Source organism: Aythya marila, assembly GCF_965140915.1.
Source record: "Aythya marila genome assembly, chromosome: 3".
In the NCBI taxonomy this organism is placed as follows: domain Eukaryota; kingdom Metazoa; phylum Chordata; class Aves; order Anseriformes; family Anatidae; genus Aythya; species Aythya marila.
The window spans coordinates 106,456,544-106,475,904 of NC_139044.1; the positions used below are offsets into that span (position 1 = coordinate 106,456,544).

Below are 19,361 nucleotides of genomic sequence, written 5' to 3' on the forward strand. Positions count from 1 at the left end.
TTCTCTGTCCAAAGAATCTGTTGGCCCAGCTGAAAATTCTCAGTGGAGAAATCTCCCAGCCATCAGCATGTTCCTTCGAAAGCTCCCTGAAGCCTCACTGTCACCAAGCTCCAGGCTTTGTCTCTCTCCTAACCATACTCTTGACCACCAGCATACCCAAGGGCTGGGCTGAGCCTCAGTTGTCGATCCTCAGGTGGTCCAAATGGAGGAGGCCATGCTGAGGTCCCACTCTCTGCACAGGACCATTCAGACCTGTGAAAGAGAAACTCAAAGAACTCATCAGATCTTGGTGGGAAAGAACAAGTCAGGACATTTTGTTAACTTCTACCTGCTCACAGGAACAGTGAACACTATGCCCACCTGTGGTGGCATCACACCACCCAACACACCACCCTTTTAAGAGAATGAGCCTTACCTCGTCTTTTTTAACATTGGCAACCTACGTAAACAAGGCTGAGGCCCCATCACTTCAAATGGGTCAAGAAAAATCACTGTAAGGAGTTAGTTCCAGGACAGAAAGAAATCATTGACAAATCAAAACACAGACCTAATGAACCCATGTAACATCATCTAATTATTGGCAGATTATTTCACAGCATTCTCTCAGGCTGATTCATAAAGTATTCACAAGCACCCATTAGAATACAAGCCGTGAATTCATGGCAGTGGGGTTTGAAGCTCTTTTCGGTAATTTTATTCTAAACATCTGTACGTGGCATTTTTTGCTGCTGTTCGCAGGGATATCTACTTCTGTATCCCAGATTCTGATGTTTTTCTATCACTGTTTTGTCTTCATCTTAAAAAACAAACAAACAAACAAACAAAAAAAAACTTTAGATTAATTAAAAAATAAAACAAAACACAACAACAACAAATCTGGCAGCCTAAAAAAGTAACAGGATTTGATAAGCAGTCTGGAATGGAATGAGGAGAATAAAACTCATGTGTAAAAATAGTCACTGAAATATTCCAAATTGGCAAAATCAATAAAAGTCTGAACATCTGATACATGGAATTATCTCAAACAGGAAATCCAAGCTACATTCATCCATTTAATTTTTCATTACAAATGTCTGGAATAGCTCTAACAAGGGCACTTTATTTAATTTTTTCAGTCACACAATATTTGAAGCCCTCAGCCAGTTTACATAGAAGCTATGGTTAGAAGACAAAGCAGAACTAGGGTAGGCAGCCAAAAAACAAAGTAACCACACAACTACTCTGAAATTAAAGGCAATTTTTACACAAAAATAACTTGATTATCTCTAAGCATCATACAGCATCTTCTCTATGCTTTATGCACTAAATTCTTTAAAAGAGGTAGAAAGACCAGCCAAAGGGGCTATTGTTCTCTTCTAGCACATCTCTGACGGGAGCAGCTAAAACCTGGCTGAAGGCATATTTCCTAGTGGCTGCTCTAAAAGAGAGCTGCAGGCTGGCCCAGCATCAAAGTCCCTGAACATCTCTGGACAGCCACCTTCTTTTTACTTATAAACTCCTCAAATTGGAAGATGCATGCATAAATATAGTCTTAGAAAAAAAAAAAAAAAAAAAAAAAAGAAAAAAAAAAAAAAAGATATTGCATCTTCCAGAGTCCTTGGAGAAAAAGAATATGATTCATATCTTGGTTAGTTCTGCTATTTTTGTTAAAGCTACATATCCCCTTCACTGGAGTGTAGGATTAAGTCCTTTCTCAGATGATATTTCAAAAAGTGACTAGCAATAATGCATCAATAAATTTACAGTTACAGTTTTGAGACATTGACTCTAGTTTACTACCAAAAATTAAGCAATCTGAAATGTCAGAAATTGTGACCGTCCATCTCTGTGGACAGAGGAGTGGTAGCAAGTGTTAACATTCCTCAACCCAGTAAGGAAAAATTACACTGAAAGAGAACAAGCAACCATAATGTCCTCCTTCATTTGCCACACAGTTTGTTTTTTAAAGCTCACCACACAATCCACTAACTGCAAAGAACACACAAGTGAAATTTCATCCCATAAGGTCAAAATCTCAAAGTTACAAATGTATTGAGCAATGCAAACTGATTTGCAGCTTTTAAGAACTAGAAAAGCTGCCAGCTCCGAGAACTGAAAGCTAAAACTCTTGGCATCAAACACCCCCAAAATGTTATTTCCCACAACAATGCTAGTCTCTGGTAGAAGGAAGAGCTCTCAGTTTAAACCAATCTCAACAGTAAAGTAGAGCTTTGAGATGCTGGCTGCCCACCACCACCTCCCATGCAAGGTCAGGCAACTCTTCTCAGTAATCTTCAGTGGCAGCTCTGTAAGCACCAGAGGATGTGTTGTTCAGACTTATCCTAAGGATGCCAGAAATTATACTACTCTTTTCACTGCAGTTATGGTGCTGTTTTATCAAGGCATATTTCTCTGGTTAAGCCTTTGTAGATCTGAAATTTTGTAGAGCTAGAGAAATAGCAGAGAGGTGTTTAGGATTAAAAAATCCAGTTTACTGATTTTTGTTCTTCTGCAGATTTAACCCTTAATTATTGAATTGTGATTAAAACCAGAAGCTGAAACTAGTAGCTACAATAACTAACATAGTAATGAAAGGAAGCCTTCTCAAATATGATGTTGGTACCAATTCGTATTCTCTATGATCTATAGGACAATAGATCAGAGTGTTATTAGGAACGAGGAAGAATTTACTCCATGCTGTCAAAGGCCTCTCCCAACTGCATAGAACAGCATTTAAACCCTTGCTAAAAATCGTATACCATAAAATGGCATGAAAAAGTGACAAGAAGGATGCAGAATATTGTCAGTGCAATCACAGCAATAGAAGAGGATTTAACAGTGGGAGTTGATTCTGTCTGCTGTTTCATTCCACTGTTAATAATCCTCCGGACCTTGAGCCTTTTCCAAAAGATGTTGGATACACTGAGATCAGCGAACATCTGAATGAACTTTGGAAAGTGATTCTTGTACTTCAGATCTGAAATTTAACAGGTTGAGCTGCAGCTCTGGGTATATAAGATCCTTTCAGTCTTCAGAGGCATTATTCTACAATAAAACCAAAACTGTGCCAAAACATTGGCACAAGCAAGACCTGTAATCTCTTTCCTTATATCTGTGACATTTTTACTTAAGAGTACAGAAAAAAAAAAACAACCAACTTTCTAAGTGAATAATGCTCATCACATTTAAAGCAGGATCTTGCAGTATGAAGAAGTTATCACAAACACCAGTTATTTTTAGAGGCCTCGTGTGGGCAACTAAATTGTATTTTATTAGCCTTTCATGGAATTAGATGTAAACATGTTGTCTTTAAAAGTTCCTGAAGTTAGAAAAGTGCTAAATGCAAAAGTTATTTTTCTTTAGCCTTCTTTTATCCAATGCTACCAATTTTATGTATAAATATGATTACAGAATGTTAAGAAGAAGAAAAAAATGGAACTACTCTTTCTGGCTTCAGACAGGACTGATGGACCTCTGCAAACTACTCTCATGATTCAGAGATAAGTCTCTCCCTGTTTTTGTTTGTTTGTTTGTTTTTTTTTGTTTGTGTTGTGTTTTGTTGTTGTTGTTGTTGTTTCTTCCCTACTCTTTTGGCCAGATCAGGAGAGCAGAGTGAAACACCAAAATACCAAAGGTAAAAATCAGTGCCAAATAAAACATTGATTGACATTTACCAAAATCTTAAGAAATACCATGTTTTCCACATCCCCTCCAGGAAGATATTGAGAAAGCCAAAGCTAAATATCTATGCATAGATACCTGCTTAAGGCTAACAGTGATAAAGCCTCCATTTCCTTTGGATGAAAGAGTCAGATTGCTCAGATTCAGGACATAAGGAGAACACTGACATTTAATCAGATGTAGTCTGCCCTTCCTAGCCTGTAGTATTTTCCCCTGCTAATTGGCACATAATACCAATCTTTTGTCTGAGCAAAGAATCATTAGCTAAAAGTGGTGAAAGAACGAAATCCAATTTGACAAACAAAATTAAAAGGACATCTTCAACTTGGTATGGTACACATTGGTAAGGCCAGACAAACGTTGGGCAGAATTTATGCAAATATGATGCATATGTTACTGTGTTGTGCTCATTACTTTCTCTGAACACATTATCTTTAACACAGTGTTAAAATTATGTTGCAGGGTCACACAGGTACAGTGCTTCCCAGTTTGCGTCTTTACTGGGGCCTCCAAAGACTACTGCTGTAATAAGTACTGCCCTCTACATGTCAAAGTATCTGAAGGAATCAACAGCTTATTTGTAGAGCTGTAATTAAACAGTTGGTGACTTACAGGTCCTTTAATTCTTTTACATGAATTGCTCTTCTCCATAAACAGGATACTACTCTAATTCCTCTCCAGACCAAACTTTTCAAACTCCTGAATTACATGTGTTAAATATAGCATTTTAGAAAATCCCACAGCTAGAGTGTCATCTGCTTGGTGTGGTCATTCTTCCATCATTATGAACAATAGAGATCTAAACAAAAAATTTAAATATTTACTTGGGAGTTTCCTCCCTCTGGAGATCTACCAAGTCATTGAAGGGATGCAGGTTATGCCTGGATATGAATCTAACAACAACACAATACTTAAATATTCAGCCATCTCGAATCTTCAGCCATCTCAAACTGGACCTTACTTCATGCATGAAGTCATCTCTCATGATCACTCTTAGTGTTTTTTGGCACTTATGTCCAACAGTTAAAGAAATTGCCAAAGACAGACAAAATGCATCTTAAAAAGGGATGGTTTTGCTAAGGAACAGCTGCAGCGATTATAGCTCCAAAGTCCAAATTGGCCTAGGTTAGGTTTTCCTTCACTTTTCTCTAGAATGTCTTTATTAGGAATAACATTTAAAACAGCACTGTGACAAACATCCATTAAGCACTTAAATGAATGGAACCAGTCTCATCATCACTTGCAGAATTGTGCCTTAAACTGCAGTCCCAGTCCCTTTTGACAATTACACGGGATACTGCCTATATATCAAAGCATTCTGTTGAAAGCTGCATTCAGATATTGTTGTGCCTTGTTTCCTCTGCTGCCAGAACCAGCGCAGATGGTACTACCAGATTAATTAAAATCACCCCCCGGTTTCATGCGCAGTTTGCGTTCTGTATTGTTCTCCCATTTAGACTAAACTCCTTCTGCTTATTTGTTTTCAAGCATTACTTTTTATTTTTAAACAGCATACATCTGCTTTGCTCATTAGAATAAATATTTTACATGCACATTATGCAGATAAAGACTCTTGCAGAAAGAGACTGCCAAGCAGTTTTCTGTATCTGGGTTGCAAATGGTGTTGGGCTATAAATCAGAGCTTGTGTGAAGCTGGTTGCACTGCTACTGCGCCTCGTAAGCGAGGGTGGGCCAGGAGAACATCCAGTGCCATGGTATCAGCACAGCCTGGCAGAAGATGCTGATTTCAGAGGGAGAGGAATACAAGGGAAGCGGACAATGCAGTTTTGATGTAATCACATTTTTTATGCTAAGGTTTATACATACTTACTTTCACTGCTAATAACTCAGGTATTGCCACTAATCATTTCCTTCTTTTTCCTCATAAACAGTGCACCAGGACTAATATTTTTTTATTATTATTATCTCTGTTTTGAGGAAAGAACCTGGCTTATACCAACTACGGCCAAGGAACATTTTGGCATTTTGTCTCTTCAGAAGAATGAATCGGCTCAATACTCAGCTTTGCTGGAACTAGGCATTATGACCAATGACTGAAACAGGTATTTCTGCTTCTAAGGCTATTTCAGTAACAACTACATATAAATTGATTGTACATTAAAAATAATAATCATAAAAATCACTGTCATGTATCTGCTATTGATAAGTGATAAAGGAAGAGGTGTTTGGTGATGAAGTAGATGTGCACCAGGAAAGCTGTTACGGTCTCTGCCACCCACTGTCAGGTAGCTTCAGGAAGTACATACAGACTCATTTTAGGTAGAAATGCTGACCAAGTTGTTGGATATGTCGGATATGTGACTGAGTTGGACATACCTCAGAGTTTATCTTCTATTTGCACAGCTTAGTGTATCCTAAGAAGGTTCAGTCAATAAGGAAAAATAGCACAGTCATTAGCATGAGGACCAAGCCATCCTCTTTGTTAGCTGATTGCAAAGCTAGTGAAGAAAGAAGACAGATAAAATTTATCACTATAAGAAGAAATCAAAGTAAATAGGATTTTCATGTTTCTGAAGGTCACAGTAGTCAGAGAGATTTAGAGAAGGATTTTTTCCTATGAGTTCTTTGCTGTTTTAATTACCTACTGAAGATACTAGTTGTAGATAAGAAAAACAACTCTACTGAGCTCTAAGAAAAGATGAGGCCCAGCAGCTATGTTGCTATAGGCTTCCGGCTCTGCCAGCTCATTGAATGGAAACACTGCACTGCATCTTCACCAAGGGCAACAGAACCACCAAGGACAGGCACATGAAAGTTTAGGGAAGTGAGCTCTTGTGGAGAATGGAGCCATTTAACCAAGCCAAAAGAGCCTGCCTCTGGCCATTGATAGGACCTTCATCTCCATTCCTGCTTTTATACACATGCCTCATCTTCAGCAAAATGAGGCAGCTGCTTTCAAATACAGACAGTTGTTGAAGAGAATCAGGTTTACTATTTTGTGTCTACAGAAGGGGGCTAATAGTAAAGGTGTCAAAGTGTGCTGATGGAGACATGCTTTTGAGGAATAATGACAACTGGACGAAAACCTGTTGAAAGTCTTTATGAAACCTGCTGGTTGGGTGATAAACTGGTAAACAGTCCCCAGTTTGTAACTGCAGGATAATGTACACAAGAAAAAAAATAAATAAAATACAGTGAAATAAAATAAAATAAATAAGCTGTAAAAACATATAATCTCAGACGACTGTAGAATGAGAGCTCAGGGTCATAACGAACAATCCTATGCGAACTCTACCTCAGGTGTTCAGTAATAGTCAAATAATCAGACTGAAAAACATTTTTATGCCAATGTATGAAACTTTGGAGTGTCTGTAACATTTAATATATATACATACCGAATATAAAAATGATACAGAAATGAAGAGGTAGACCAAAGGGCATATAGAAATGAGTTAAGTACACTAGGACTCACTACACTGGAAAAGACATAACTGAGTATGTCGGAAGTCTATAAAAACAGGGTGAAGAGCCATTTGGTTTTTCACTTTTTTTTTTTTTCTTTTTTAATTTTTTGAGGCATCGTTTGAAACAAATGAAAGCGTATAAAAGGAGGTGGCTCTTCCACTAGAGAGGTTTATAACAAGTTGAGTGTAGAGATCGAGAGACAGTTTTGGGGAAAAAAAAAAAAAAAAAAAAAAAAAAGCCATACCACCATGGAAATGAGACAAGCCTCAGGGCTTTACTAAAACTCTCTCTTAAAAATGCGAGAACATAGGAACCTGAAAATCTTTAAGCAGCAAGTGTGACACACATGGTGGGCAATGATGCAATAATAAATCTGTTTTTAAAGACAAAACTTCTAGTTTTGTGTTCATTCCCTTCTTTCAGAATCTATCATCAGTAAGTATGATAAACCAGTAAGCTGGTAGATGTTACTTGCTGTGTTTTGCAGTGAAACGTAACCCTAGCAAAATCCTTGCCTTGACTCCCATTTCCACTTCCTTCAACTGTCATGGACCCACGGATGTTGCCCTGCTCCTGATGTGTTCTCCAGCTAGAGTCTTCTTGCTCAGGTCCTACCCACTGACAGGTGAAAGCAGGCAAAACCTTAATTTCCTATGAGCTTCATCCTGTGCTTCTGCAAAAGCAACACATTCCCACATTCTTTGGGAGACCTCGCAGGGCAGAAACCTGCCTTCATTCCCATAAACAAATGGCCCAAGGTGTCACCTAGAGCCCTGTTTTGTTGTAATAGTTAACTGCATGCCCCTTTGTGAAACTTGACCTTGCACAGTGTACTTACCCAGATTGCTGTGTTTCAAAGGGAAAGTAGAGATAAATAAAGCAAGCTTGAAAAATGACCATGTTTTTCAATTGCAGTTTTACCCTTTGTGATGAAGGTATCCATATTCTATGGCCATCCTCTCAACATCTTTTCACAGTGCAAAACGCCAAAAACAATAAATCACAGAAGGGATCACTATACAAGGAAACTAAATGAATCAAATGTGGCCACCCTGGCCACTGAATTGCACTGTTGTTTATGAATACAGAAGTGACCCCTCTGTAGCTGGTTGCAGTGACATACTGGCTCCACTTACGGCTTCCAGTGGAGAAAGAAATTGTGAACTGTGATCTTTCTTCTTGAATCTCTTGAATCTAGTTCTGCTTATCCACAAGGAAGATTATGGATTTGCCTGCTTTCGAGCACCTACCAGGCAGAAAAAAGCTCCTTGAAGATGCAAGCACTATCAGTGCTTTTCAGGCAAAAAAGGATTAATTGCCCTAGAAAGCATTGCTCCTAGAGATACAACCGAACTCTTTATTCATGTACTTCTGTCAGTATATGCATCTCCAAGTTTATATTTGCACAAAAACAAATAAACAAAAATTACAAAATAAAACTGACTCTCAAATGCCAGTTCAACTCTTTTGTGTTGTGTTGGTTTTACTTTGTGTTAAATACTACTAATAATGCCAAGGTGATTTTCTTAACTAAAAGAGAAGAAAAATCTCCCAAATACAACAGCACTTGCTAGTGTATCTTGGTCACTCCCAGAGCGTCAAATGTAAAACATTTGCTCTATCACTATCATCCAGAAGATACAAAAAGCTAGCACTGGGATACACATATCCTTGTTATGTGCCTCTTCTTTCATCTATTTTTTAATTTCTATTTTACTTTGGAAGATATACTAATATGGGCTAATCAGTTTTGGATGTATATACTAAAATTGTTCATTACTGATGCAAGTTTTGAATACAGAATAAATCAGGGGTAGCTCTGGTTAGAAGGAAAACATTTATCATGGTTTTTTAACACCAGCAAAACAGAACACAGACAGAAGATCAATAACACTCATTAGAGCTTTATCTACAGCTCAGCTCTGAAGTGACACTAAACACTAACTTTTCATGATCCTGAAAGAGAATAGTCAGAAAATCCAGCTACAAACTTACCAACTAACCTGAAAACAAAACAGACCAAAAAAGAAAACATCATTAAATATAGAAATATCTTCTGTGGAATAATTCAAGGTTTTCTTGCTGGAGGTATGTCTTGCAGTTTATCTGCATCTGCTGATTTCCAGTTACATTTCATTTTTTAAGTTTTTCCTTTCTTTTCTCTGCAATTCCAATATACTTTGCTGGGCTATTTTGAGGCTCTTGGGACTGTTAGTATAAGAGAACAAAATTAAAGCAACATACCTGAATTATATACATTTGAATTTAATATATATATGGTACATGGATGAGATAACCTTCCTTAAAACACTGAAGGACAGCTGTGAACTGCAAGTACAAAAAAAGTTAACAATCTCAAGAATTAAAGCACTATTAAATATCTCATTAGGAATGCTAAAGTAAGGTGCCAAGGCAAACATCTGAGCGATTTTCACAGGCTGTTCAAGCTGATGCAATAATACAGATCCCAAGTCAAAGATGATGCTAATAAGTGTTGGTTGTGGTTCCACAAATATATAATCATCCATTACTAAATCCTGAAGCCTAGGAGAGAACTCAGTAATATAAATTTGTTACAAAACAGTTACTTAAAGCTCTTAACCCACTCCTCTCCTTTCTTTATGATTCAAGCTGACATTTAACGTCAACCTATGATGTAGAGCTTAGGGATGTGGTTTAGTGGGGACTGCTAGCGTTAGGTCAGAGGTTGGACTCGATGATCTTGAGGTCTCTTCCAACCTAGAAATTCTGTGATTTAGGAAAAACAGATTTAGAAACTTCTCAGTATAGTCAGCTCATTACTGCATTGCACAATGAAGGGCCTGGCTACTCTAAAAATCTGAAAGTTCAGAATCCATACCTGAACTGGCTCCTTCTATTACCATTAGGATTTGCTTAAACTCCTGTAGAGTGTTCTGGAACCCAAGAGAGATTATTTATTAGCAGGGTGGCAACCTGACCCTGAGCTCCCTTTGCAGATTACTACAGTCCTATTTGCCAGGATTTAAATCTTTACATAGCACTGAGTATAGAGACACCCAGGTCATTAGCTGAATATCAGCCCTGGCCAGCACTGGAGGAGATTAACTCAGTCCTGCCTGAGACCCAGGCAGCACCAGGCAGCTGGGCATTGGCCATAATGCTCAAATTTCAGTTCTGAGATCCCTCTGCTGGCTTGAACTCTCAGCACTTGTCGTCATGTCCTGTGAAGGCTTGGACCTGAGCTAGGCTTGGAAACAGTAAAATATACTGGCACTTTACACCTACACTGAATTTGGACTACTACAAGTATTAACTGAATTCATCACTAGTGTCTGTAGTCCAGGTGTAGTACATCCACTTAAGTCAGCTATGAACTGAAATCACTGCACTAAAAGGTGATTTATTTGTTTTTTTGTTTGTTTGTTTGTTTGTTTTTTTGTTTTTTTTCCAGTTCTTCTTTTGAATTTTGTTTTGCTTTTAGAGGAGAAGACTGTGGAGGACCCCATAGTGGCATTTGAATACCTACAAGAAGGCTATCCAGCCAGTGGAGCCACGCTTTTCACAACATGCATGGTGGGAGAAGGAGAGACAACTTGCAGGTACTGAAACAAGACAGTTTTAAACAAGAAGGTATTATGTAAAAAGCTTTTCAACATGGGGACACAGCCTGCCTGGGACAGAGTTGCACAGTTTCCACCCTTAGAGGTTTTTAGACTTGATTGAATAAAGCCCTGAGCGATCTGCTCTGACATTAAACTAACACTCTTTCAATGAGGAGGTCGAAACCCTGGATATCACTTCCAACGTGTTATACTATGATCCTACAGTGTTTAAAGTTTCTGTGCATTATTACATCAAAATTAGATCTGAGCACAAAATTAAAGATTTACAGATTCATTTTAACAAGAAATTTCTATTAACACATGGAACTTCAAAACCTTCTTATAGTACAGACAATGTAATAAACAGACAATGCCCTTGATAAAAAAAACGCAGAAAACAAATCAGAAATCCTTTGACTCACTAAGATAGAAAGGCATTTGGAAATTGTCATGTCTTGGAAATATTTGAAAAGTGCATTCATAATAGGTATAAATAAACATTGAAAATTTGAGATGGGGCTTCCTAATTGTAGAGAAAAATACTTCTAAAACTAAGACAGTCCACAAGCATAAAAAATTTCTGCTTGTTCATATGAATAAACATCACTAAGAAGAGAAAGGAATTTCAGAAAAAGTGGGTAAAGAAAATATTTAGCTATCTAAAAGAAGGAGAAAAAGAGAGACGATAAATGCAAAATATTTTACTTATTGCAAACAAAAGCTGTGGCAACAACATTGCACAATACTAAATTTTAAGGTTTTGAAATTCTCAGAAATTAATTTTCATTCTGATTTTTTGCTCCATATATCTTTGTATTTTTACATTAGTTTTACATTATGACAAAAAGTAAATTACTTACAGAAATTAAGACAAATTGTATATAACCTGTCAGATTATTAACATTTCATTTACATGTCAGTGTAATCATTTAACATTCTTCTCCTTTATGAAAACTTTAATCGTATGCAATGTTTTGCTAGTATGTAACAAAATTACACTGTCTACACCAATATATTTTTTTAAACATTACAAGTATATAGGAATCCACCGTTAGTGTGCTGTTTGAACTTTCTGCAAAATGTAGGCAATGATAGCTAACTTTGTTACTTTACTGGAACAACAAATTCTCCCTTTTGTAGATATCTCCAGAAGAAAGGCAGAGAAATCTATAAATCCAACGTTTTTAGATCCAATGCTGAATAGCCTGGAGAGCAGTAGCAAAAGTCCTGAGTGCAGGATGAGTTCCTCGGTGAGACATCAAGAGAGACCCTGCCTCTGCACTGAACCCTGCTTCTTTAAGTTGTTTTGCTACTTCCTCTACATCCCAGCCTCCTTCTTCCTGGTTAGCCAGCAAGTGGTCAATAAGGTGAGGGTAGAAGGCAGTAGATATGCACTTTACCACTAACTTGGCATTGAGGAGCAAGGAAAGTAGTTCAGCATCACAACTGGAATCATCAACCTACGAAGAATGAAAAATCCATAGTAATTAAAAATGAATTACCCAATACATCCATCAACCAGAACATGCCATGACTGCTCTATCTGCACAGTGTGACCTTGAAAGCAAGATGATAGAGTACTTTGAATGGATTAATAACAGTAATACATACTTGCTATATTTCAGAATATGTAAAGATGCATCTTTAGCAGTCTCTATTGCTTTAGTATATATACTTGACCTGCATGAAGTTAAGGGATAAGAATATTTAGTAACGGAGCTAGAATTATATGAAAAGGTTTATTGAGTTTTCATAGGCTCTTAGTCCCCAGTGCTGAATGGACCACGCCACCTACCTCCATATTAAAAAGGACACCCTGAGGAAGGTCAGAGCAGAATACGTTACATTTTGGTCATTTTCATTAATATACTATATTACATTCCATACTGACGACATTCTCAGACTCAAACATATTTTCCAGAGTTTCAGCACTCACAACAAGGTCTAGATTTTCAGAATACAATGTATTTTTAAAAAGATTTGGTGCACACAGTTGCTATTTCTGTGAGACACCCTAGATGTCTCAGAAAAAAAAAGAGGCTATTTGATACATGAGAGCACATATTCTCTTGAAAATCTGGTCTATTGTTTTACAAATAACACTGCAGAAAACATTAAATTCTACTTCACTTTATTTTGGAAGTCCTATATAAGTCTTTTCTAGGTTTCTTGAAATGTAGTGTTTTAATCAGCTTAGGTGTCATATCACTTCAAGAAGTGCAATAGAACAATACATGTAACACAAAAAGGACTAAAGAAGTGGTGGACAATAGTCAACGTGACTGCATCCTATCAACTTACAAATAAAATAATTAAATCCCTATATTTACAAAGCAACTCTTCAGTTTTAAAGAAGTCTGTCTGTCTAGCCATTGTTTCATTTTCTATAACAATGATGTATTGTCTTACATGTCTCATACTAACATACCAGCATGTAATAAAAATCCTGTGATTTGGTACTACTTGAAGACCAATTCAGCAACAACTGTTGACTTACCACAGGACACAACACTAACATTTGACGGTTGAATTCAAGCAATTTTCGATCTAATTAGCATCACAAAGCACTTAATCCTGATACTTTTCAGACATGTAAAGTTTCCTTGCCTTCAGACATGTAAAGTTTCCTTGCCTCTGTTTCAGTGCAAGCTAAAACAGCACAGAGCTTTGCTTCCTCTTGTTCATGTGTAACAGACAGCATGCAAACCTTGCCCCCTCCTTTACCACGAGCACATTGTAACAGGCACTTCTTGCTTATAACCCAGTTCTCGCTTCCGTGAAGTTTTCACTACCGCTGCTCAGTGAGATGTAACTATCAATTTACAGTACATTTTGCAGTATTTATTTATTAGGAAGATTAAACATCACTATGATCTACCAGTCCAGAAAACCAAACTTCCTGGTAAATATCTTTCTTACTCAGACGCATACACTGTGAGAGATCACGCACACCAGTTAACATGGACTGTCTAATGTGGGAAACTACTCTCTCCAGTTTCCCTGTACACGTAGTCAAAGAAACAGGATCCTTAAGGCATAAGTCAGAACAGGTATGTAACTTTCCCTTGAATGATTGGCAATCCCAAGTTTTGGCACTTATTTAGAGGAATCAATATTACATTTGCATATGGAGGAACAGTGTTCATAAGAAACTATCAGGTAGCTCCTTGTACGAAAGCGGATCTGAACCTGAGAATGAGAAATCTGCCCCTAACTTCAGAAGAACTTCTTTTGAAGTAATGACAAATGCTTTTAGAAGAAAGGCCTTTATTGTATCTAAATAATTTTAGACTAATGAATATATGTTTCTCTTCTGCAAAAGAGAAAGCATGATGACTGAAAGCATATATGTGATAAGAAACAAAATGATTTGTTGCTCAGTTTTGGAAAAGACTCACTCTACACAACATTAAATATAATTAAAAAAGGAAAAAGACAACATATGAAATATCATAGCATGAAAAGATACTATACTTAATCAAGCACAAAGCCTCAAATAAAGGATGCCAGATGAGGCTATTCTCCCAACAAGCATTTATCACCTTTAATTTACCATTAATACATGATTATTCCTTTTAGTTTATAATTTTTACTTCCTTTCAAACTTCAGAAGTTTTCCAGAAAAACAGAATGGCTTTATCACGGCTGAAATCTTAAACAATTTTCTCCAAGTCTTCAGCATTTTCATGGTTAGTTACATAAACTCCTTATGGTTTACAAAGCTAAACTGCAATGATGCACAGGAGTTCTAGACCCAGTAGTCAGAATGGTTCTAACAATTGTAGAATGTAGAATTGTGCATACTTCAGGTTGCCCACTCTGTCTTTCATTATTTAAAAGTTCCTCAAAATTATTCCATGTTAATTACTGAGATGCTTTCCTTGTGAAGACAATAAAAATCCTGGCATTGGCATCGTGTAGCATACCACACAGTGCTATAAGCCATTATCGAAACAGCCCTCATCTCTTCTGAAATGGGAGGCTGGAGAGGTATTCTGCCCCACTGCTGAGCTCCATATGCTCTATTCTTGATCAGCGCATAGAATGCAACTTTACCCAGCGCTTTAGTATTTATTTTTATGGACATAAACCACAAACAATAATTACAGTAATGAGATTAACGGCAGATGGGAGGTCTGATTTGAATTAGTGGTTTTTTTTTAGGCTATTATTCAGTTAATGAAAAGTCCTATAGATTAGTACAATTTCGTATGCCAAAAACCTACAAATTGGAGAGAGACAAGTCTGAAACTAATATCTTTTTCAGCATAAAGCCATTAATCGTCTGAGCTACATATGAATATAAAGATGTCCACGTGCAATACAGAAGCAGAGCAATGCATCTGTATTCACACATGAACAAGATCATTGTGCCTTTATACACAACAAAAGAGCACACAAAACACTTTTGGTTGTGTCTGGAAGCCCACACTTAAGATTGAATAGTCCAGTAGGTTTAAACTGATTAACATTTACAATTGTCTGACTCTTCAAGGCTGTCTGAAAATCTGGTCTGAAAGGGGAAGCCTTTGCAATGTATTTGTCTCCAGGTGACTGGAAACACAAGAAGGCAACAGCCCAGAAAGCCAGCCATGTCCTGAGCTGCATAAAAAGCAGCATGGCCAGCACAGCGAGGGAGGTGATTCTCCCTCTCTATTCTGCTCTCAAGAGACTCCATCTGGAGTGTTTGGCTCTGAGGTCATGGATCTACTAGAACAAGTCTAGAGGAGGGCAAAGAGGACAGTCAGAGGGCTGGAGCACCTCTCCTATCAAGACAGGCTGAGGGAGTTGTGGTTGTTCAGCCTGCAGAAGAGAAGGCTCCAGGGAGACCTTCCAATACATAAAGGGAGCCTACAAAAAAGCAGGAGAGGCATTCTGTCAGGGAATGTGGTGATAGGACAAGGATAATGACTATAAACTAAAGCAGTGGAGATTCAGATTAGATATTAGGAAGAAATTCTTCACTTGGAGGTGGTGAGGCACTGGCACACGTTGCCCAGAGAAGCTGTGGATGCCCCACCCCTGGAGGTGTTCAAGGCTAGGCTGGATGGGGCTTTGGGCAACCTGATCTGGTGGGAGGTGTCCCTGCCCATGGCAGGGATCGGGAATTAGATGATCTTTAAGGTCCCTTTCAACCTACACCATACTTCGATTTTATGATTGTGTTAAATCAGATCCTTTGAACACATTTCTTGGGGCCAAGGCCTCTGACTGTTCTGCACTGCTTTGGTAAATCTAAGTGGTGCCTGACAGGAGTGGGAGGAATGCAGAGAAGCCAAGGTTTAATGAGAAATTTGTATAAAAATATGCAGCAAAAACTTGACTATATGTTTTTATCACTTTTACAACTCTGGATCGTGCCAGTATTTAAATAAAAAAATGTGCTCATGGAAATTACTTACCCAAACCTATGCGAAGACTGTCAATGAATCAATGTGTATTTTAAAATCTCAATTAATACAGCTTATATATTGAGCAGCCATATTTTGATAAAACTATAAAAAGATTTAAAAAAATAAATGCACTCTATAACTATATTTAAGATTATTTTAAATTAGAACAAACATTAATGCAAGCACTGCTTTAAAATATAGACACAACATACATTTTAAAGCAAAAATATATTATAGAATCACAGAATCATTAAGGTTGGAAAAGATATTCAAGACCATCTGGTCCAACCATCCCCCTACCACCAATATCACCCACTAAACCATGTCCCTAAGCACCACGTCCAACCTTTCCTTAAACACCCCCAAGGACAGTGACTCCACCACCTCCCTGGGCAACCCATTCCAATGCCCGACTAACCTTCCTGAGAAGAAATGTCTTCTGATTTCCAACCTAAACCTCCCCTGCCACAACTTGAGGCCATTTCCTCTATAGAGTTTATAATATGGTATTTGCTCAAGAACTCAAAAATCTAGGACTCCTCCACCTAAAAAAGCAGAACCTTAGAGAGTATAAGCAGATATCAGCATCATTAAAGTATATGGGGACTGATTAAACATTCCCTCATAAAACAAGAATTATGAAGCATCAAGTGAACCTAACAGAATCAGATTCAGAGTAAATAAAAGAAAATAGCTTTTTATTACACTGTTGAATTCTTTGGCAAATGATACTGCACAATGTAAAAGCTCATCCGTGTTTAAAGGGGAAACTGGACAAAACTGAGAGAGAAAACTACTAGCAGTTACTTAGTACACGAATACATACAGCCAAAAATAACTGGAAGCTGCGAGAGCAACCCAGAACAAGAAGATATATATGTCCCCTGTTCTTATTCTTCATTAGACTTGTAATTATTTCCCCTGTTGGAGCCAAGACACTATTCTCTATGGACTTCAGATTTTCAAAATTTTACATTTTTACATATAAATTCATAACAATATTAGAGGTTATTTTTGTTTGCTAACCATTTTGACTATACTTGAAATGTTCTATGGATTGGCACACGCTGGCTGCAAGAATGTACACCTAGCATACATACCAAATATTTGCCTATGGTAAACATGGAGTCTTAAGTTTTTTACTGTCTCTTCTTTTTCAAACTAACCCTTTTGACATGACTTGTAAACAAGAGAGTAAACTCAGTTAAGACAATTAGTAAAAAGCAACTGTGCCACCCTAGCACCCTAGTATTAAAAAGATGTTTTTTTTGTTTGTTTGTTTGTTTGTTTTTTCTGAACAGCAAGCAAAGGAGGGTCTTATTAATGAATCGCTTCTGATCTGCCTGCACACGCATGTCCTTACCATCCCAAGATCCTAAGTGAGTCTTAAAACACTGGTTCCAGCAGGTTATAGCCAATTCCCCATAAACACTATTCCAGTGATGTGGAATGCAGCTGACTGCAGTTTAAGCAAGTCTTGCAGGTGCAGGTATCTTCTGTGAAATGAATTCACAGCCACTTTCCATCTTGTGTGAACATGTGAATAAACCATAAACAACAACGATGACAAACTCACAGTATATGTGATGGAGAAAAATCACTGCATCTATCCAGATTTCCACGCTGAGGGTGCTGAATTTTTCATTAGTGTAAAACCTTTTACTTTTGGAAGGCTTAAATTGTAGATGTTTCTCTTTTTCATATCCATTTCTCCTTCAGTAGGATTTGACAGTGCTGACTTAGTGTGATGCCCACACATACACTGTGCATATGTACAGGGAAAAGAACTAATGGGGATACTTATGCTAAGGAGAGGAAATCCTGACTTTTTTCCTTGACATGGGTACCTATTTAGGTATTGGCTGATATCTACATTAAAGACATAGGCATTCAAGTGCTACTTCTGATGACTAGCTCACTTTAGACTGACGATCAATGCAGTTCCCAGCTACAGAGGTGCATATATATCTAAGAAGCCAGAGACCACATAGAAAGAGGATTGCAACAGATGCACTGATCATTTCTGCCACTGCAGTGCTACAGCAATCTGCTTCAAACAGGGTTTGTACATTTTATCAAATGTCTCTTTAATGCAAAATTTATAAAAGAGTCTGCATCTGCTCATGAAAAATCACATCCCAGCAGGGCTGCCCTCAACAAGCACAGAAGTGAGGACCACGTGCGCTCCTTTCACCACAAGTCTTAATTTCTTTCTGCATATCCTCAGCAGGAGCGGGAGGAGCTTCATCCCAGACTCTTAGGGAGGACACATTCAAGCTGTTTCTGAAACACCCTTGGCAAATGATCTGAAAAAGAAGCAGTTGTACAACCTGTATTTACCCCCTACGCTGACTGCAGTATTTCTGAATCACAATGTCAGTTTGTGTCTTACGCTGAACTTGGTGTTGTCAGTGTATAATTAGGAAGGTTTAAGCGTGCCTGCCTGGGGCTTTGCCATCAGCACAAATGATGTTACCAACTGCAAATGGGCTCAGGCTCGAGGCCCTCAGCTCCACCAAGACAGCAGCTCCCCTGGGCAAGCAGAGGCAGGGAGTCTGCATGTTTTAAACAACCTTTTGTGCTAAACAGGTAGGTGAAAATCAGCTCTACCAAAGGTGACAGCTCTTTTGACATACTAGGAATAGCAACTTGAGGCATCTAAAGAAGCTCTACTAGTAAATCACTGAGGATTCTGAAAATTTGAGTGAAAAAAATAATGTGACTCCACTCCCAGGACCAACACTACATCTCATGTAAGTATCCAGTATTTCTACTGGTAGCTATTACAGTCTACATGGATATTGTATCTATATTTGATAGTACATAGTATATTTGAAAGAAATCTCTCTGCATTGATGACTTTAGATAAGCAAGAACAGGACAGAAGGTTTGCCTGCTTCAGTAAAGGACAAGTCAGAGTCCGGACAATTCCCTGTCAGCATTTTTTATGTCTAGAGAGTCTGGTACTAGCAACAGGAAATGTGTCATCCATAACTTATGCATTACCAAACCCATGCACTATGAAATATGGATACTAATGGAAAAATAAGAGCTGTTGATAACATAACAGCTAAAAAGAACTGAACCGGCCATTTGCTTGAGTATTAGCTCTACACTACTAGTGGAGGTAAAAATGCTTTTCATTTTGTTCCTGGATGGAGTCTGCATGGCTGCAGGACAAATAAGTAAGGGGGTAAGAAAATTACAAGATCTAAAAACAACTAGACAAGTGAAGGACAGAGACATTACTGTTAGGTTTTAAATGCATAATTTTACAAGGTTTCTTTTAAAAGGTAAG

The 19,361-nt window shown here is 37.8% G+C and overlaps 1 protein-coding gene across 2 annotated transcripts in view; it reads right to left on the minus strand.

The window, feature by feature from the left end:
• Positions 1-8,048: 8,048 nt before the first annotated feature.
• The window catches only part of NBAS (NBAS subunit of NRZ tethering complex), a gene marked incomplete at its 5' end in the record, with an annotated part of 190,930 nt that continues 179,617 nt past the window's right edge, over positions 8,049-19,361 (minus strand). For both annotated transcript variants that reach the window (XM_082757307.1, XM_082757308.1), the window contains one exon: positions 8,049-12,130. In XM_082757307.1, the coding sequence (XP_082613433.1) occupies positions 11,855-12,130 (276 nt within the window). In that variant the 3' untranslated portion in view covers positions 8,049-11,854. The remainder of the gene's footprint in view (positions 12,131-19,361) is intronic.